The sequence below is a fragment of the Piliocolobus tephrosceles genome, chromosome 3 (assembly GCF_002776525.5).
Source record: "Piliocolobus tephrosceles isolate RC106 chromosome 3, ASM277652v3, whole genome shotgun sequence".
NCBI classification, from domain to species: Eukaryota; Metazoa; Chordata; class Mammalia; order Primates; family Cercopithecidae; genus Piliocolobus; species Piliocolobus tephrosceles.
The window spans coordinates 99,188,097-99,210,337 of NC_045436.1; the positions used below are offsets into that span (position 1 = coordinate 99,188,097).

General features: G+C 35.9%; 1 protein-coding gene across 1 annotated transcript in view; it reads left to right on the top strand.

Moving 5' to 3' along the window:
* LOC111547867 overlaps positions 1-22,241 on the top strand; it is a 131,863-nt gene that overhangs the window by 38,062 nt on the left and 71,560 nt on the right. Inside the window, exon 3 of the mRNA XM_031935284.1 lies at positions 3,260-3,326. Coding sequence (XP_031791144.1) covers positions 3,260-3,326 — 67 coding nt within the window. The remainder of the gene's footprint in view (positions 1-3,259; positions 3,327-22,241) is intronic.

Sequence of the window (22,241 nt, forward strand, 5' to 3'; positions counted from 1 at the left end):
AATTCATATTGTCAGGAGGCATATGAAAATGTTCTCAACCTCATTTGTTATCAGGGAAATGCAAACTGAATTCACAATAAGATGCCATCCCACACCCTCCAGAATGGCTAACATGTAAAAGATTAACAACCCCAAACTCAGTCTATGGTGTGGAGCACTGAGAATTCTCATACATTGATAATGGAAGTAACAGTTGGGATAGCAACTTTGGAAAGCTCTTTGACAATAAATATTAAAACTGAACAAATGCACACTGACTCAGCAGTTTTACTCCTAGCTGTATATGTAACAGGTGCATGAGCAACAGAGTCATGTACATGAATATGCATACTCTTCAACACTCATCATAGTAAAAACTGGGACAATCCAAATGTCTATAAACAGAATGAATAAATAAATTGTGTTTTATTCATTGAAGGACATACCATTCAGCAATGAACATGAATTAAACAACCACTACTGCAACAATATGAGTAAATTTTATAAATATAATGTGCAGCAAAAGAAATTTGACATAAAGCACACATTGTCTGATTCTGTTTATATGAGAATCAGAAACACGCAAAACTGATCTCTAGTTTTAGAAGCCTGAATGGTCACTTTGGAGAGGAGTGGGGAGCGACTGACAGGGCATGAGGCAGATTTCTAACATACTGGAAATGTGCTATTTCTTTATGTGGATGGTAGTTACTGAGGTGTGTTCACTTTGTGAAAATTCACTGACTTGTATACTTACGTATGTGCAGACATAACACACATACTTTCCTATATGTATGTTATTTTTTCAATAAAAATACAATATATGAAGGAGTAAAATTATTTAAAAATCTCTATTTCAATGCCATCTGTTACTGGGTTTTCTCCCTCTATAGCAAAGAAGCAAGAATTTTCTTTATGTCATTCCTTTGCCTTGCATAACTGAAATCTGTTTTTTAAACACATTTTTATGACACTCATAAAATACGTTTCTGATATTTTTTGTTCCTAGCGTTTGCATTTTCTACATAAAATCCATTCTGAATTCTTTTTGGAGCTCTAACCTGACCCTGCTTTTTGTCACTTTTCCATTTGCCTTTTATGTTTCAGCAGAGTTCTGGAAATAATCCCACTTGACCTTAAGACAAATGCATTATCAGACATTAAACAAAGACCAGTCACCCTGGGCCTGATGTGTGACCTCATTCCATCTAACATTTAAGGAAACAAAGGTCCCCTAAGAATGATGGGACACTAACTTGCTGAGGATGTGAGGCTTAGGTCTGAACAGATGCCCTTTGAAAGGCAGTCCAGATGATGGGAGTTTAAAAGAAGCTTATCCTGTCAGCAGGGAAAAACCACTCTGTCATCACAGTGTGTTGTGGATAGCATCACACACTTTCTATCACCACCACCCAGGGTAGCCCATGGCAGCACGTCGGGAATCGTTTGGAAAAGACTTGGGTTCTGGGGTGGTCAGACAAGTATTCAAACTCAGGTCTTACTAACAGTGTATTCTGGAACAAGGGATTCAATCTCTTTGAACTTCAGTTGACTTCCCTATAAAAATGGAATAAAAATAACTACATTACAAAACCTTTGCAAGAATTTATATTAAATAGATATATAAATGTCTCTAACATAATACTTAGCACATCTAGATGTTCAAAAGATGAACTCTCCTCTCTTCTCTTTTCCATTCTTTACCTTTTTAGGCAAAATATGTCATTGCAACCATTTGCCATCTAGATATTTGATATAGCAATCTGGCTTTGAAGATAATGGGCTGTGGAATATTTATTTCATGAATGCATGTTGGATCCATATATCTTTTCATACCATTGTTTTGTCTTTTGAATTTTCCAGAAGAAACTTATATCTCAAATGGAATAAGAACATAATAAAGTTTGTAGAATTTCTTTGATAGGAATGAAGATACTTGACTTACTATCTCAAAGGAATGCAGAGAAATAGATGAGGATTTATTTCATATTTTTAATCTCTATATGTAAAGTGTTACAAATTTGGACAAACCTCTGTTGAAGACCTGGACACACTTATAGTGTTTTTAAGGAAATGCACATTTGGCTACTTTTGATTATAACCAGTTGAACCCGGCTTTTAAAAAATGTATTACCTGAAAAAAATGTAAATGAAATAGCTGTGGGGGACTTCAGCAGAGATCAATCTCCTCATTTTATATCTGAAAAATTTAGGGAAGCGAAACAACTTGCCCGATGTGGCCTTTGAAAATTAGGAGTCAATGAATCACCCCTTCTCTTCTCTAAGTTCTGTGCAGTACGAAGTAGTCACAAATGCTGAAAAAATGACCACTGTGTTAATGGTGGATAAAGTCAGATTTAAAAAAGCAGCTGGGCTGGAGGTTAAAGTGGCAGTATGCTGTAACCAAGCCTCTAAATCAAGCCCTTGGAGTCACCATAAGCAGAGCTAGCTGTGCAAAGCTGACTCCACATATAATTGCCCTGCCAGCCCTGTGAAGGCGATGAGGCCTGCCTGGCCAAATCAGACACCGCAGAGTGTAGTTCAAGGAGAAAGATGAGCCCTCGTAGCTTATGTCTGAAAGAATGACTTGTCAATGGGCAGATGCTTTCAAAATGCCAGAAAATATTCATTTTAAGTACTATTTGCTCTGTAATTATACCTAGAGTATTAATTTGTTTAGCCTGTCTCTTTCAACCATTTGTATCTTATCAGGGAAACTGCTAACCTAGTATCTGCCTAAATTATTGTGATTACTTTTTTTTGGTTATCACTTTTCTTATTGTTTGGTAGAATTCTCCCTTAACATCAAACAACTTAGTATAATACTTTACAAATGAAGGTTCTTGGAAAATTCTACAGAATGTTGTCGCTGTTGCTTATTCAAATTTTATGGAGTTATTTCTCCCAGGTCTCCAGGAGCTAGTTCATAATTCTGAATTATAAAATTGCAAAGCCCAAAGAGAAAGGAAGAAAAATGCTACATAAGGGTGAGGGCTTTTTAGCACATGGTAGTCATGATAAAATTAGGAGAAAGAATGAGTTTCTGGATGCAAATAGCAACTTACTCCCTAAAGTTAAGAATCTATAATGAAATATAAGGAATTACCCCTTTCTTAAGTCACCTCATTAAGCAAATTAGTTTGATGTTATGGCAAGAAGAAACAGGGGCAAGCTTTAAGGACATATACTTTTAATTTAGTTCTTTATATGGCCATCATGCCACAAAGAATTTGACACATGTAAACCACTATTGAGAAAAGGACAACTCTTTTTTTTCCAGGAATTTGGCACCTAACACATTTGCATCTAGAAGTATGGAATGAACTATGCCATAAAGAGCGCAATGAGTAAGTTACATATTTCAAATTTGTTAAACTCTTTGTGCATTTGGAAAACTCCAGGAACTAAAATAATTGAGAAGGTTGACAATGGAAGGCACATTGTCATATGTCTCTATGTGGATTTGACAACCCTAGGGGAAACACACATTGGTTTATTACTTGCTAATACTTTGTTCAGCTTCTTTCTCTTTTACTCAGTCTTTTTCTTCCTCCTTTACTCCCTTGCTCTTTCCTACAGATGAAGTCTGGTTTTTGAGTACAGAGTACATTAATTCAGTACCTTCAATCTCTGCCATCATCTATCACAAATTAAAGTCATTTTGCATAATTTTGACTGCAAAAAGTAGTTTTAAACAGATATCCTTGTCTGGGCAGGGTGGCTCACACCTGTAATCCCAGCAGTTTGGGAGGCCAAGGCAGGTGGATCACCTTAAGTCCGGAGTTCAAGACCAGCCTGGCCAACATGGTGAAACCCCATCTCTACTAAAAATTCAAAAATTAGCCAGGCATGGTGGCATGCCTGTAATCCCAACTACTCGGGAGGCTGAGGTAGGAGAATCCCTTGAACCTGGGAGGCGGCAGTTGCAGTGAGCTGAGATCACACCACTGCTGCACTCCAGCCTTGGCGACAAGAGTGAAACTCCATCTCAAAGAAAACAAAAAACAAAAAAAAACCAAAAAGGACATTCTTTTTTCATGTAGTAAAAACAGAAAATGCGGCAGTACTGTAGCTGGATGGGTAGCTGTCTTACAATGTATTTATCTCCATTTCTACTAATGGAACGATGTAAAAGAGGTATGGCTTGATCTGTCTGCATTCACCTCTGAGCTATTTCTATGTTCTCTTGAATATAGGTGATAACTTTCTGCTCTTGCAAATGGTGTCTTTTTCTACTCAGCAGAGTGCCAGTGTGGGGCCTGTACACGGCTTGTTTCTTTGGGTCATGATTTATTATTCTCTTGGCCATTTTATTACTATGACACTGCCTTTATGTTAATCATTTTTATATTCCAAAGATTTTGAAGAGCATGCTCAGAATATGGACTATTCCTTTAAGGTCAATGCTGCTCTTCAGTTTATGAACAGAAATCAATGGTTCATTTATTTCAGTGGTTCTTAACCCAGGGTGCAAGAGCAGAATCACCTGGGAGGCTTTTAAAAAATATAGACAATAATGTCTGAGTTGGGCCTAGGCTCAGAAGTGTTTTTAACCACCTTCCACCCTTCCCCAAGATGATACCACTGAGCCTTCAGAGTTGAGAATCAGAGAGCTGTGTACACAGCTGTCTTCTGCTGTCTGGAGAAGTAAGGCTGTGGAATAGCATAAGAGACCCCATAGCCAGCCTGTTTGGCTTCAAACCTTGGCTGCCACTTTGTACCAGTGTGACTCTAGGCAAGGTAGTTAACCACTCTGATCCTCAATTCCTTGTTTGTAAAATGAGAATGGTGATAGTACTAGAACGGAACAGAGAATTGCTAAAAGGATTACTTGAACTGATGCATATAAAGCAGCTAGAATAGTGTCTGGCACGTAGCATGTAGTTTATAGGCTATTAATAAATACTTAATTCTCACTTCCAGGATTTTTTAAATTAAAAACTGTCTCCCATATGTTAAGAAGAGCCTTATTATTTGTGATTTATGCATTTTAAGTGGTTAACAAGTTGGCACTCCCAAGCAGTGAACTAGGATTTTCCTTTGTTCCCTTGTTTCCTCATCCCCATAATCACCCAGCATTGCTCAAGACAACCCAATTAATGATGATATTATTTCAATAACATTTGATTATTTATACCCACCCTTTATTCCAAAGTGACTTTGGGTAGGTATCTTACAAATATATATGTAATATAAAAAGTTAAAAGACCTGAATAAAACAAGACCAGAGGAGAAACAAGGGTAGAAAGGCAGATTAGCTTTTAAAGTTTGGCTCTCAAGAAGGTACCCTATAAGGTCCTGCTCTCTTGTAGCTGAGGCCCACATAGCTCAAGCCTAAATTCATATCAAAGTAATATTTTACATGATATGTGCAATAGTTTTCTCACTAACACAAGAAATAGAGAAAACACGTTTATTATTGCTGTTTTTGTAAGTGGGAAAATTTAGGCTCCAGAAAATGAAGCACATTTTTCTTGTTGATTTTATGGTCAGTGACATTGAAATACCAATATTCAAATGCTATTTGTTTTACCTGGAAATGATATAATTTATATCATAATATTAGATAAAATAGAAATTCTTTACAAATACCTGTTAGACATTACTGCCTTACAAAAGACAACTATTTATATTCTAGAGAATTGAGCCACATTGTCTAAAGAAATTAGCCAAAAATGTGTGCCAGATAATGCATTTATTTCCATTTCTATGATTCACTTTTATCGAAGTGTGCCACTGCATGTGGTTAGCCCTCAAGTCTATAAAAGGAGACTAATAAGGAGTTGAGAAGTTTGGCCTAACATTCACCCACAATCTCCTCCTGACACCCTTCCTCTATCTTTATTACATACCCATGTATATAATTACATGGATATAACCCTACAGCTGTATATGCAGGACACCCACCCTGAATTGCTTCCTGGCAGATGGGTAGGTTGGCCTGTATTCCCTGAGTAGCCGGAGAATATGTGGCCTTCTTAAGCATGAATCTGCTAAGACAAGAGAAAAGCAAAGTAACTGTCAAGCCTAAATTTGTTAGAAAGCCATTTAGTACTTCAACACTGTTAACTTCAGGCTTGATTGTGGAAACATTTCATTTTCTGTGTCAGAGGAGGTACGTTTGTCATCTTGCACATTAATTACTGATGATTTTAAACTCTCCTGGACTGTCTTGTTCCAAGACTGAAATTTTCCAAGGACCTTCAAAGTTACAGTGCTCTTCAAGACTTCCCAGGGGAGTGTATAACTGTGTGTGTGATGAATATATATCTATATATGTAAACTATTTTTCCCATTTAGCAAGTACTTATCTTAACCCCATTGAACATGATATGCTAGCAAAGTGAGAATATAAGGTGATATCTCCTGGCTAATCTAATTTTGGTTTTGGTCTTAAGATTGATAGTATCTATATTTCTGACTGATAGTTTTTCAATTCTCATATTTTTACCAAAAGATGAAGGATGTTAGAGTGTAGAAACTCCATCTGTGTTTTTTATTCGGCACATAGATAATGGTAGCTTTTACTTTCTTTCTTTGGCTGCAGGGTAACTGTTGGGTTGCACTTAAAAATAAAATTGTCCTTCTTTATGTACCATTTAGTGCCTTATAGGATTAGACATTATCACCAGAAGCGCTGCTCATTCATTCATCAGTTGGTACATGGCCCTAGGTTACGTGTTGTGGAGAATATAGAGAACAATGGTAACCAAAAAAGGCGTACATGGTAGTAGGGAAAGCATGGATTTTTTTTGTCCAGTCTGGGTTTGAATCTCTACTATTAATTTGCTGAGAAAATTCTCAGTTCTCTTCCTTTATCTGTCTATCCTTTTGCCTGTTTACACTGTCTTGATTAATGTAGTTTTGTAACAAGTTTTGAAATCAGGAAGTGTGAGTTTTCTAGTTTTGTTGTATTTCAAGTTTGGCTTTACTATTTTGGATCTTTTGAATTTAAAGATTAGCTTGTCGGCCGGGCGCGGTGGCTCAACCCTGTAATCCCAGCACTTTGGGAGGCCGAGACGGGTGGATCACGAGGTCAGGAGATCGAGACCATCCTGGCTAACACGGTGAAACCCCGTCTCTACTAAAAAATAGAAAAAACTGGCCGGGCGAGGTGGCGGGCGCCTGTAGTCCCAGCTACTCGGGAGGTTGAGGCAGGAGAATGGCGTAAACCCGGGAGGCGGAGCTTGCAGTGAGCTGAGATCGGGCCACTGCACTCCAGCCTGGACGACAGAGCAAGACTCCGTCTCAAAAAAAAAAAAAAAAAGATTAGCTTGTCAATTTCTGCAAAAAAAAAAAAAAAAAAAAAAAAATGTCAACAGGTATTTGGATAGTGATTGCAGTGAATCTTTGGGTAAATTTGGGGAGCATTGCCATCTTAACCATATTCAGTCCTTCAATCCAGAAATATAAAATGTCTTTCTATTTAGGCCTTTATTGATTTAATGAAATTTTGTAGTTTTCAGTGTACTCATGTTGCACTTCTTTTGTTAGATTTATTCCTAAGTATTTTAGTCTTTATAAAGCTGTTATCGATGTAATTGTTTCCTTACATTTAGTTCTAGTTTATTGCTAGTCTATAGCATTACAACTGATTTTTGTATATTGGTAGTATGTTCTGCAGCTGTGCTGAACTCATTAGCTGTAATGTGTGCGTCTATGAGTGTGAATTTGTTAGTGTTTTATATATATAAATTATGCAACCTGCAAATACACATTATTTTATTTCTTGCTTTCTGATCTGGATACTTCTATTTCTTTTTCTTGCCTAGTTTCCCTGGCAAGGTATAGAAGTGGTGAGAGTTGAAATTCTTTTGTTATTGATTATAGGGGGAAAGCTTTCACCCTTTCACCATTATAATGCAAGCTGTAGGGGTGTTTTGGTAGATGTCCTTTACCAGGTTAAGGAAATCCCTTAATATGTTCATTTATTCAGTGGTTTTTTTTTTAATCATAAAAGGATTTTGGATTTTGTAAAATGTTTTATTTGAAATTATTGAGACAATCATGTATTTTTATCTTTTATCCAATTAATATGGTATATTACAATGATTGCTTTTCAAATGTTGAACTAATCTTACATTCCTGGGCTAAACTCCATTTTAAATATCATTATTTTCACATCACCAGCCTACAGCATTAATTCCATGCAATTCTAATAGTCACTTCATGAAAAAAGAGATTTGTTAAGTAAGTTTGGGAAGTGCTGGATTAGTGTTACAAAGATTGTTTTACAGTGGAATAGACTCTCCAAGAGGGAGGTATGGTCGGCTATGTATCATAAGCTTATTTGGCAAGAATTTCCTGTGAGATTATTTTTCCATCAAATATACCTTGAAATACTTTGGTCCCAAGGATTTTGATTAATCTTCTCTATCAGGTGATAGTGAACCAGAAAAGCTTAAACCTGATAGGATCATCAATTTTTAAACTATATATTTCTGTTTAGAAAAATTCATTGAACATTCAATAAATATTTACAGAGCATCTTTTATGTGTTAGGTACTCTTCTAGGCACTAGAAGGACAGCACTGTAGAAAAAAAAAACTACAAAAGAAATATCTGCTCTTGTGGAGCTTACATTCTGGAAGAGAGGCAAACAGTAAACACAAAGAAGTATGCACATTATAAACTATGTTAGTAAGCATTATATAATTACATTAAAAGAGGTTTTGGAAATTCTGGGTAGCACATTGAAATATTTAATAGGACACTCAGGATAAGCCTTGTTGAAATGGTGACATTAGTAAGAAAGGTGAGAGAATATCTAATTTGTCCAAAAACAGCAAAGACATCAATATGGGTGAAGTGGAGCATGTGAGGGAAGAACAGTGGGAGTTATCTCTTACCTGAATTAGTGCAGTGATCTCCTAACTAATTTCACTGCTTCTGCTTTTGCTCCTCAGTTGAGAGTAGGGGTGTGTGTGTGTGTGTGTGTGTGTGTGTGTGTGTGTGTGTGTGTTCGTGTTTAGGGGTGGGGATTACAGACGCAAAAATATTTAGGAGGCTATTTTGTGATCCATGTAAGAAATGATGGGGGCTCAAACCAGGAATGAGGATGAGGAGAAGTGTTCATATTCTGGGTATTTTGGTTTTTTTAAAATTTGTATTTCATTTTTATTATTTTTAAAATAGAGACAGAGTCTTGCTGTGTTTCCCAAGCTGGTGTTTATTCTGGGCATTTTGAATGTAGAGTAAACAGGATTTCCTGGAAGCTTGGATAAGAGGTCTGAGAGAAGGAGGGGAGTCAAAGATTCTAAAGTTTTAGTCTTGTGCAACTCTTAAGATAGAGTTGCATCAACAGGCAAGGGAAGAGATGAGGATGGAATAGATTTGTGGAGGAAAGTCAAAATTTCAGTTTTGGAACATGTTGCATTGGAGATTTCTATGAGACCTCTTATATATGCTAATCCAACATAGGAATTAAGACACAATGGTCTCTTACTGGCTTGATAAAGTGTGCCTTTTACCCAATACCAATAGAGGTACTAACCAATAATACTGTACATTAAGAATATCTAAAGAAATGAGAAAAAATTCAGAATTGGATAGATGTTGTTTATAATATTTATTCTTTAATTTGTATCCTCTCTATTTCTAAGAAATGGACTGCTTTTTAGAACTTGCCTTATTCATGAACTAAGTAGATCTTACTTCAAATATTTTTGAATCCTATCCTACCAAAAACAAACAAATAAACAAAACACCTCCCCCCTGGAAAAAATAAAACAAAAAACCAAACTCCTCCATTTGTCTTTTTATGGAGTGAGTAATCATTCTTCAGCCCTCTGCTTTTGAAATGCACATCCAGGGCTGACATATAACTGTGAATGAATTAATGGGATGGATTTCCTCTAGCAATTAAAGAGGTAACAGAAGCGGCTGGGAGATGTCTAGTGACTAAGAAGAAACTATATTCTGTAGGCTTATCAAGAATCATATGGCATTGGGGACTGTCATTCTAGGAATATTTTAGACTACATATCCCAGCTTCCCTTACAGTGAGGCGTGGCCGTATGACTGAGTTTCAGCCAATGGAATAAAAATGGAAGTGCTATTTGTCTCTCTCCCAGGTCTGGTCTAGGAAATCTTTCTACTTGAACTACTTGCTATTTGCTTTTTTTGTTAAATGAAGACAAGGATGGCCATATTGGAAGCAACATGTTGAAGACAATGGAGCCAATACTCGAAGAAGCTTGGGCCTCTGAATTTCTGCTCAAAGGAGATCATCTGTCAGTTGAGAACTATTTTGGACTTTATGTGAGTGAGAAATAAACTTCTGCTGTATTTGTAAGTTTATTTCTCATAGCGGCTAATGTTCTCAAAATTAATTCAAAGAGAGAAATGGAGATTCAAAAGCACACTTGGCTTACTGCCCACATTTCCCTATTTAGTTCTGTAGTTTGGAGTCGGTTGTTTCCTTCAAGTCTTCTACAAGACTAAAGTTAAGTGGTGGAATTATAAGTGTGTACTTTTAAATGTAAGGTTTAAATGGATCTCATGCAGTATTGCATGTACTGTAGTATTGACTTAAGCGTGACTTCAAAGATGTATATCTTTGAGGCCTGAGCAAATTGACATAACTGAGATGTTCAGTTTTTCCAATTTAATTTGTGTTGTCAGCTAAATCTGTTTACAGAATACATGGTGGCATTTAGAAATCTAATTCAATGCTCTACTTGAAAATCTCTGATCACGCTTTTGAACTAGAGCTTTTCTCAAATATTACATCCTTTCTAGGATTGTATGTATTTACAAAAGCATTTCCTTAGAAGTTTTAAAACTGTTTAATATATTCATTATTTGTTTTTATAGGCATACCAAGTAAAACCCATATTTTCAATTTCATATACATGTCTGCCAGCAAAAAAATTGTTTTCAACATGGGACACATCTTCTGTAATGACTCCATGTCAAATATGTACTCTTCAAAATAAAGTACAAAAGGTTGTGAATTTTTCAATCTTAGAGGAAAAGAGTAAGTAAATTAACATTCTACAAGAAAGTAAAGACACCAGTGAGTAAAAATTTTCCAGTATTTAAACTCTAATTCAGTTTTGTGTGTAGTCAAATACCGCCTGGTATAGTATACATTGAGCATTGGCAAACTCCTCCTCCACTGTTACCTTGAAGAAGGTGACATAGGGTCTCAAATTTATTAAGTTTATCTTGCAATATTTTTAATAATAACAATAATAATGAAGTTTTATTGAACACTTAGTATGTATCGGGGCTATGTAAAGCACTTGCTATGAATCTTTCTATTTAATTCTCAATATGACCCTATAAGGAGGTTGTAATTATTTTCCACTTTCCTAGTGAAGAAATTGAAGCACAGATAAGCTGAGGGTTGCTCAGGGTTGTATTTGGTATGTGAGAAAACTAGTTACTGAATAGTCTGGCTGTCTGGCTCTATAGCCCATCGTCAATATTCCTGAAAAAGTTAACATATTAGTTTTCATTAAGTATAAATCAAGTCATCATTTCTATCAATATTTGTACATATTAGGTGTACCTATTAGGTGTGCTAAGGCTGGGCGCAGTGGCTCATGCCTGTAATCCTAGCACTTTGGGAGGCTGAGGCAGGTGGATCACCTGAGGTCAGGAGTTTGAGACCAGCCTGATCCACATGGAGAAACCCTGTCTCTACTAAAAATACAAAATTAGCCAGGTGTGGTGGCACATGCTTGTAATCCTAGCTACTCGGGAGGCTGAGGCAGGAGAATCACTTAAATCCGGGAGGCGGAGGTTGTAGTGAGCCGAGATTGCACCACTGCACTCCAGCCTGGGCAACTAGAGCAAAACTCTGTCTCAAAAAAAAAAAAAAAAAAAAAAAAAAAAAAAAAAAAAAAAAAAAAAAACTAATGCAGGAAAATAAAAGAAGAACTTTTAGTACTTATCCTTATATTAGTCATATATTAATACTTATGTTTATTCTTATGGTTATATAAGTATACATAAAGTTACACTGTACCTTATGTGGTTATACTTATATGAGTATAGTTATACTACTTACTATAAGTAATGCAGTATTTATATTACTATATATACTTATATTAATACATAAGTGCTATATGCTGTAAACAAAACTAAATCAGGGTTTAAATACTGGAAAAATTTTTAAACTGTCACCTAAATCTGTAAAGAAAAATTTAAACAATTATATACTTGTTGTATACATACAGATACACCATAAGATGGTACTATATGCTAATATAGTATACTAAAATAACTTACAGTCACATAAATAATAATCACTGCAAAGTTCAATTAAATACAATATTAAAGACATCATTATTTTGTACTAATTTGGGAAAAGTTCAGTCCTATTTATATAAAAAGTTTGAAATATAAAATACATTAGATAAAGCACTAATGATATTTTTGAAAAGATAAATGAGCTTCTTGATGGCTAGTCTTTTTAAAAAATCTGCAGCACTAGTCCCATGTCTGGCATATACAGTTTAAATAAATAAATAAATAAAGGATGCCTTCGAGTTTCATTTAGACTTGCTTCACATTAATGAATCACTAACATGATTCATTATCTAACAGATTTATTATCAATTATCTATATTAATTTATAAATAATTCTGATAGTTTTATGCTAGTTCTTAACTAGCACATGCCCTTATGAAAGTTAAACTTTTAATCTATAACAGTTTTTACATTATTAATGCAATTATCTGACATTTTCTTCAAAATGCAAATGTCAATGGTAAACTAGTTCAATCCATATGAAAAGACTATGGTTTCCAAAATAGTAAATTTGGAGTTTATGAAATTATATTGCACTGCTGGATGTGATAACTAGAAAGACATATTCTAGAGCTGCACTGTCTTGTCTGATAGCTGTTAACTATGTGTGGCTATTTAAATGTAAATGTATAAAATTAAATTAAAAATTCAGTTACTCAGTTGGACCAGTGGCAACCACATTGAACAGCATAGATAAGAATATATTCAAATGCTCCATTAGACAGTGCTGTTCTGAATAAACGGAGAATTGATCACACGAATCGATTGGCCTTGTGGATAATTTACAAACCTCACTTTTGCTGGCAAACTCTTGTTTTCTGGTCCCTCCTCAAAGCCACCCATTAATAAATATCATGACTAGACCGAGTTTAAAGTCTTGCTTGTCCCCTTTCTTTAGCTCTGGAGAAGGTGCTAATGATGGGCAAACCAAGCCTAAAGGAGACAAAAAGGAAAACAAAAGCAAGCAGCAGGATAATTCACAAATTGCAGAGTAAGCTTTTATGTGATGAAGAAAGTTGTCTATGATATATTGTAGATGAGTTATTTCATTTTATAGCTTTCAGTGAATAAAAATGTCCTTAAAGGAGGTAGAATGGTACTGGGGAGTACCATGTGATTCATCAGTTGAGTAATTAGCCTAAAATTAAACGCTGCACATAGAAAAGGAAATTAGAAACAGCAAATATAAAAGGACGAAGGTATATTCCAAATTTTTATATAACAATGTAATTTAACTGTCGCAGAAGATTGAATTTTTCTTTGATGTTTCCACACTTACAGGATTGGAATTTCTGGTGCTTTCTTCCTTTCAGTGATCAGCCCCTTCGGTTGTCTTTTGATTTCTAGGTTTCCAACACAACCGTTAGCTCTCCCCTAGATACTAACATCCTACGCTGAACTTTTCAACTTGGGATTCCTGTCTCAAACGTAGTCTAAAAAAATGACTGATTATATCTGAGTGGGTTTCCAAGGCAATGGCACAGTATCAGCTATGTTCCAGAAAAGTTCCCATTATAAATGCATGAATTCTTACCCTCTTGCTGACCCAATTGTGTTAGGTCACTGTAATTAGATCTCTTCCAGTCACCATCTTCTCTTTTTCAAGCTTCACTTTAATCTGTCTCTTTTTCAAACATGATGTAATAAATATCAGACTTCAAAAATTTGCAAGGACAAGCAAAAAGAAAAAGGTGTTTTCACATTGGTGCAGACATAATTCACTGCAGTGTTTAACCTTTGCCTTATTAAAACAAACTCTAGCTTTGGGAAAAATACTACAGGAAATAACGTCTCATATTTGCTTCTAAGGGTAGTTGAGACATTTATAATAAAATATTTAGCCATTTAAATAAAGCTTTCATTTTTCAGCACCAAGTGACCCTGAGTTTTACAACTTACTATGAATTGTTCATATACTGCATTGTGTAAGATGCATCAATTTTTATATTGAGTAGAATTAATGGAGAATATTTACCAGAGTGTTTTAGGAGGTTTTGAATCATTTTAGTGCCATAGTTTGAACTGAGCAAAAAATAAATATAGAAAATTATAATTTCTAATAATATCTTCTTAGGCTTCTGTGTCCAGTTACATACTGGTCGTCACCTAGCCTAAGGCATGCTCAAGCCATAATGAGTATAATCTACAGAAGAACTTTGAGCCTTCCTGGAATTACTTAATTTTTGGCACATGTTTCTTTACTAGAGAGCCACAACATTTTCTAGATGTGAAAAACTTGTTGTGGAGTTAAGCTTGGGAGCATGATAATTTTTTCAGAAAGTCAAGAAGTACAGACTTGACTCAGAGCTAGAACAAGACTTCAATATTTATCTGGTATGGAGGAATAGATAAGGGAATAAAACAAGTGGATAAAGTGTAGTAGAAATCCATGTTTGGGACTAAGCTATGCCTACTGCTAAAGCTCAGACATTTGCTGGACATTGTATACAGATGGTCTGAGTCTATTTGAATGAAGAACTCAGCAACCTCCTTGGAGAGTCATCATCTTAAAGAGAAGAGGGATTAAAGTATCACTGGAACCAAATCTTCATTACTAGGATTGAATTTCAATTTTGAGTACAGCTATCCTGATCTGGCTTCCATAATCTTAACTCTGAATTCATGCAGTTGAGAGATGTCTTCTCTACACCTTCCAGTTTGCTTAGTTTTCTTTTTCTTTTCTTTTACTATTATTATTATTTTTGTCAAGTAATTCAAAGCTAGATTAAAGTGCTTTCTTGTTCCTTCAAAAGGCCACAAGTTTTTGTGCACGTTCAAAAGAGCAGACAGACTGACATTATGTGTAGGTAATCTTTCAATTCTTTCTTTTTCATTTTAGGTGACATCCTTAAGTAAAATCAGACAACATTAGAAGTCCTTAATCTATGCCAAGCACTAGGGATACAACGAAGAGCAAGACAGATAGTCTTTTCCTTGAGAGTAATTATAGTCTCATGGAGAACCTCAAAAATAAGTACTACATTGGAAGGCTGAGGCAGGAGGATCATGAGGTCAGGAGTTCGAGACCAGCCTGACCAACATGGTGAAACCCCATCTCTACTAAAAATATAAAAATTAACCAGGCATGGTGGTGTGCACCTATAATCCCAGCTACTCAGGAGGCTGAGGCAGGAGAATCGCTTGGACCCAGGAAGTGGAAGTTTCAGTGAGCCAAGATCATGCCATTGCATTCCAGCCTGGGCGACAGAGCGAGACTCCATCTCAAAAAATAATAATAATAACAAAAGTTCTACATTAATTACATAAGTACAAGACTGCTTGTTAAAGCATATGAGGGGGAACCTAATCTGATGGAATTCAGGTAAGGAAAGCCTCTTAGAGTGTAATTTAAATTGGTAGTTAAGGGATAGGTCGAATTAGGTAAATGAAACATAGAGATATCATTACAAGAACAAAAAAGTACATGTGCAAGGACCCTGGGGCAAGAATAAATCTGCAATGTTTGAAAAAGAGAAAGAAGCAAGTGTGGCTGCTGCAAATAGATTAAGGAGATCTGAGAGAGATGAGGCTGGGTAATAGCCAGGGACCAGATGGTAAAACCTCTCTCAGCCATGGTGAAAGTTTTAATTTTGCCCTAAGACTACGGGAAGCCGTAAAAGGGTTTTGAATAGAAAATGACATGACTAGAATTGCCTTATTAAAAGCTCTGTTTGGCTTTCATTGGTAAATGGATTACAAGGAGGCCAGAATGAATTTGGGAACCTGATTAGCAGGCGATGGCAATAACCAAACCAAGACATATTTGTGACTTTGGGCTAAGGGGGTGGCTCTCCAAGTATTATCTGTGGGTCCCAAGAGGTTCTTGGAGATCCTTTTATGAGATCTGCAAGGTAAAAATTATTTTCATAATCACACTAAGGCATTATTGGCCCTTTAAATTGTTTTTGACATTTTCACTGCTGGTACAAAAGCCATAGTTCTGGAAATTTAGGTCCAATCAAGGCTGAGGCACTAAACTGTGTTTATAGTCATTAAATTCTTCATCTCTACATATTATCAGTGAAAAACTGCAAGCATTCTTTAAGAATATTCTTGATGAAGCAGAAACATTTATTAATTTTATTTAATCTCATCTCTGACTATATATCTTTTTAATATTCTGTGTGACAAAATGGAGAAGCATTTTGCTAAAGTAGTTCAAAGTTATTGCCAGCTTCCCAAAGCAGAAGCTACTTTTCTCTTTACAGTAACAGAGGTCAGGTGCTTAATGTAGCAGAAGGCTAAAGAGAGCCAGGATATGGGAGTGAATGCTCTAAAATCCAGAGAAGAAAAGAGATAAAGATAATGGGGTCCTATATAAATATGTCTATGGACAATTATGAGTCACTCGCTAAAGCTATTCAACCCCTCAATCCTGACTGTTAGGCAGTCATGAATAGAGTCATAGGGTGACCCTAGAAAGCCATTGTTTGGGGGGTACTAACAGTGATATGCTACAGCAAGCTCATAATGGATCAGAGAATGCTTTATGTGCATCTCTTTCCAACTCTGCTTTCAGTAATGTCAGGTTGGTAGCTTGAAATCAGACATGGTGTTCACATTTACACCATGTTAATTGGCAAACACTACAAATCAGGGTAGTGGAGAACGGGTTGTGAAACGTTTACCAACACACCTCTGGTTCTAGTTAGACCTCTGAGTTCTTTCTCCCTCTGATGTTCCCAAGGCAAATCATTGTCTTTCTCCATGAATTCTCATTTATTTAATAATCTTTGTTTCAAAAGAAAATTAGAGATAAAAGTTGGCATTGTTTAAAATGTAAATATTTGGCATATAATATATAATCAATAAATGTTTGTTGAATATAAATGTTAATTGAATAACATGTAAGTCAAATAAAGGCTAAGAATGTATGTTTTCATTGCCATTGATAACATTTTAAATCTGTCTTCTCATTACATGTATTTTGAATATAGCACTTATGTCATATTAGAATTATTTGTTTATATTTGAACGCCAAAAATCTAACTATTATGCCAGGGAATAGAGTCACTGAATTTCCTTTTTTCTATTGATTTTCATGAAACTATATCTAGAGGAGAAACTAAAATTTTACTAATTTCTTTTTTCAATGATACATTACTTTAAACAGTTCTAGTGTTGACATTAATTTAGAGAAAAAAATAGGGACTTCAGAATTTTGAGAGAGCCTTCATTCATTCAATCATGCGTTACAAAATTTTGTAAAGCTACTCTTCTTTAGCTGTCAATTGAAACAAAAATTAAGCTCACTCATAATCCATTTTCAGTCATTCATGGATTAATGGGAGAGCTTGTAGGGTTGTTTGTTATGTCATCTTTGCTTTTCTTTATTTTCTTTTTAGCTTCCTGCCACTGAATCTTTGTATTATTCTTCAGAACACACACTACTGCATGACCAGGGGAAATAAAGAGCTCTGAAACACAAGTATTTCTTTTACTATTTTATTTTTTAGCAGTTCTCCAAAAAGTGTTGTTGTAGGAAGGGGAGATCAAAGCAAATAATTTAAAAGGAATTTGTTTGTATTTATTAGTTTCAAATATCCATTTACCGTGAAGATGGATCTGTTTAACTTTATATACAAAAAAGGGACTAGAAATGCTACTTCAATAAAGTTGAGTTTATTTAAAATCTCTAAGAAACTTATATATTGTCCACTTCTACAAAGGAACAAAACTTTTTAAAATTAGATAATAACTGCTCTTCCTCCAAAAAGCCTTCATATTTCACAATCTTAAAATACATTTCCACAGCAGGTACTTTGTCATGATGAGTGCATTGGAGCATGCTCCTTGGAAGATAAACAGTGGAAGATAAACAAAACGTTGGGCTTCAGTTATAGCACAGCCTTCCAAAAGAAATAAAGTGACTAGTTAATCCTTAGAGTACTGGAATTTGCTGTACTGTTAGCCAAACGAGTGTGTACATATGTTCAAATCTTGAATCTCTGGTCTGAAGAAAGAACAGAAGGAAGATAAATGAAGGACCACTGACTGACCTTGTCCAGAGGGTGTTAAGCATTGTAGGGACCATTCCTATTCTTGAATGTGTGTGTCGTGGGAGATGGGAGTGAGCTAGGGAAGAAAACAGATAAGGTTAGCATCACCTTTTTTTTGACAGTTGAAACTAAGCAGACAGTCTCTAAAAGTCTTTTCTCTGACAATTTCTAAAGCTTCCATGATAAAAATCACTCTGGGTACCTCTGCCTTGGGTGAGATTTCAGGCAGTCTGATTCTGAAGATTTTTTTTGCTGATGGTGATGCCATCTTTTTAGTTTGAAGATTCAACTAAGCTTTACTACAACTCACTTGGTCTATTTGTCTCTCTACTATGTATAAGCGGCTGTGTGTGTATTTTTTTTTTTTTTTTTAAGCAATCTCTCAGGATATTGGAAAACATCTAGTTCACAAACAAATACATAAAACTTACATTAAATTTCCAATGCAGCATCTGAGGAGAGTGCAAATAAGTACTGTTCTGGGCACAGAAGAATCTAGCTCCCTGAACTCATTCTTGATGATCAGACTTTAATTGAATCAACATCACCATGTCCCCCAATCGCTCATGTCTACAGCAGCCACATTGTCGGCTGCACTGGAACTAGGAAAAAAACTCTCTGCACTGATTTGCATAGAAAAATAGGAGCTGAGAGAAGGAAACCAAGAAGTGTAGGTGCAGTTTTCAGGAGACTCATCAATGCTCTTTAGTTCCCAGAATAACTGTTTCCTACTCTTGGCAAGTCAACCTTTGGGGCAATGTGTGATTTCTCTTTCTGGGCCAATAAATAGTGAAGGTCAATTCTATTATGTGGGATAGGGGTCAGGAATAAAGGAGAAGAAAAATGGCTTTCTGTATTAGTACTAGTTGGGGGAATTTTACCTTTTCTTTTTAATCTACATACTTGCCTCTGAATAACAATGCTATTTCAAATATTTAATTCAGGACACACGTTGGTGTCAAGTTGCAGTAAAGTACCGCTTTTGATTTTTCAGGCCCTTAGGAGTGTTATACTTTTTTCCTAAAATTTCCCTTGAGATCTGAGCATGTTTCTATTCCTTTTTCATGCCCTTCAGTTTATTTCTTACTACTAGTTCTGGAGTTTGATTTGTGGATCAAGTTAATTCACACTGAGTCAATAGAGGTACGCATTTTGAAAACTTACCTTTGAGCAGCTATTTTACCATGTTATTTTTCCTGTACCAACTGACATCCTCTAAAGGTGAGTTATGTTCCTTTAACTTCACAAAACACAGTTTGATATTTCAGAAAAATGTATGTTTTACAAATCAAAAGTAACACGAGGCAGAAACATCCTTTGTGAGAACTAAAAGGAGGGACAATAAAGCACAGTTCTTAGTTTTAGAAGACCTTATATGTATAATTAAAGTCAGATTTCCGAATCATGTAAATGGCTCTGCTGAAATTATATCAACACATGTAGGTAAAAAGGAGAACAACAACAAAAAGTTACATCACATTGTAGTAATTATTGCCTTACTTCCTAAAAGTGCCGTGATAAGACTTTTAAAGGACCTATTCTAAATCACAACAAATCAGAAATAGTTCACTGTTCAATCAACAAATAATTTTTAATATTTATCATTTGCCAGTCAAACTGCTAGGTCTGCTGCTTTTATAAAATACTTTTTTCTTCTTGTCTATCAAAATGAAGAATTTAAGTTTCAATGTCTTCAAAACGACATGTAAATAATTTTCTTTTAATTTAGTATATATTTAATAATCATTCTAAGTACTTATATATAATTACTTATAATTTTATTTTATTTTTTGAGACAGAGTCTTGCTCTGTTGCCCAGGCTGGAGCGCAGTGGCACAATCTCGGCTCACTACAACCTCTGCCTCCTGGGTTGAAGCAATTCTCCTGCCTCAGCGTCCTGAGTAGCTGGGACTACGGGCATGCACCACCATGCCTGGCTAATTTTAGTGTTTTCAGTAGAGACCAGGTTTCACTATGTTAGCCAGGCTGATACCAAACTCCTGACCTCCGGCAACCCGCCTGCCTCTGCCCTCTAAAGTGCTGGGATTACAGGTGTGAGCCACTGAGCCCAACCACTTATAAATATTAATTACAGAATGTGATTCCTAAAAATCTTAGTTTGAGTATTTCAGATCAATAAGAAGCAGTTAGCAATTGCATGATTACTCTAAAACATTCTGGATAAGAAATCAAATCTCCCAGCCTGGGCAATATAACAAGACCCCATCTCTACAAAAAATTAACCAGGTGTGGTGGCACATGCCTGTAGTATCAGCTCCTTGGGAGACTGAGGTGGGAGGATTGCTTAAGCCTAGGAGTTTGAGGTAACGTTGAGCTATGATCAGCCTGGGTGACAGAGTGTATCAAAAAGACCATGTATCAAAAAGAAAAAAAAAAGGAAAAATGAAAAAGAAAGAAAAGAAAATCTCTTAGAATTGCATTTTAACAACAACATAACGAGGTATATAGTTAAAATTAACAAGACTTGATCTATATTATCTCTTTTCTCCTACAAGCATCTTTAAGTAAGGGCTACCCTCATGCCTTGGTACCAGCTGAATGATGAAGGTGTACAACTCACACTCTAATTCCATACCCAGTAATCCCAGGACTTTCTGCATGCTCCCATTCCAGGCCAATTCTACCTATTATTTGCCCCTTGGATTATATTCTCATTGCCAGCTCTGATCCAGGCTTAGGTTCTGTTGTTGATACTTGGTTTCTACAACTATGACTCTTTATGCTTTTTAAGACCAACGATTTGGACCCTCCATTTCCTTTCTGAGTTTTGGCTCCTTCTTGCGGAATTCCTAACCTGGTTTTAACATGTCAGGCTCTAGTCCCCAAGCTTTGTGATATCTGGGCAGTGCCCTGGGTGACCCCATTCAGGTTATATTGCAGGTTGTATTTTATATATTTAAAACGGTGAATGAAATAAGATTCGTATTAACCATGGCATGTGCATTTTTATCTTCAAATGAGAAATCACTTTTCTTATATATTTGTTTAAAACTTATGTTTATTGTTCTGGTAAAATGCTCTATTTATTTATCAGCAAAATGCTAATAAGAGTTATTTGAGATATGAATATAGTTTTGGGGTGTTTTCTACATTTTGACCAATTCAAAAGAATATACTGAAGTTCATAACTATATTTGGTTAAATCATAAATGGTAATGTATATGAAAGCATTTTAAACAGTATAATTGTTCTCCACATGTTTGTGGTTATGTTATTAGGCATAGCTGGTAGTCTCAAGATTAGGCAATGCCTTTGCTTAACATTAAATCTATAGCTAAGTCAGATTTATGTAGAAAGTGGTTTTTCACTACATAAAATTTTATATATTAATATCTCAATTAGGAGATAATTTTATGAATATTTTTACAAAGAATAGTATCAAAATGAGTGATAAAAATGAATATTACTTTCAAACATGCTTACCTTACTTTTTAATTTAATTTTATTTTATTTTTGAGATGGAGTCTCTCTCTTGTTGCCCAGGCTGGAGTGCAATGGTAAGCTCTTGGCTCACTGCAACCTCCGCCTCCTGGGTTCAAGCAATTCTCCTGCCTCAGCCCCCCAAGTAGCTGGGATTACAGGGGCCTGCCACCACCATCAGCTGATTTTTGTATTTTTAGTAGAGGTGGGGTTTTCCCATGTTTGCCAGGCTGGTCTCGAACTCCTGACCTCAGGTGATCCACCCGCCTTGGTCTCCCAAAGTGCTAGGATTACAGGCATCAGCCACCAGAGATCACTTGGACTCAGGAAGGGGAACATCACACACCAGGGCCTCTGGGAGAGGGGAGGGGGGAGGGATTGCATTGGGAGTTATACCTGATGTAAATGATGAGCTGATGGGTGCTGACGAGTTGATGGGTGCAGCACACCAACATGACACAAGTATACATATGTAACAAACCTGCACGTTATGCACATGTACCCTAGAACTTAAAGTAGAAGAAGAAGAAGAAGAAGAAGAAGAAGAAGAAGAAGAAGAAGAAG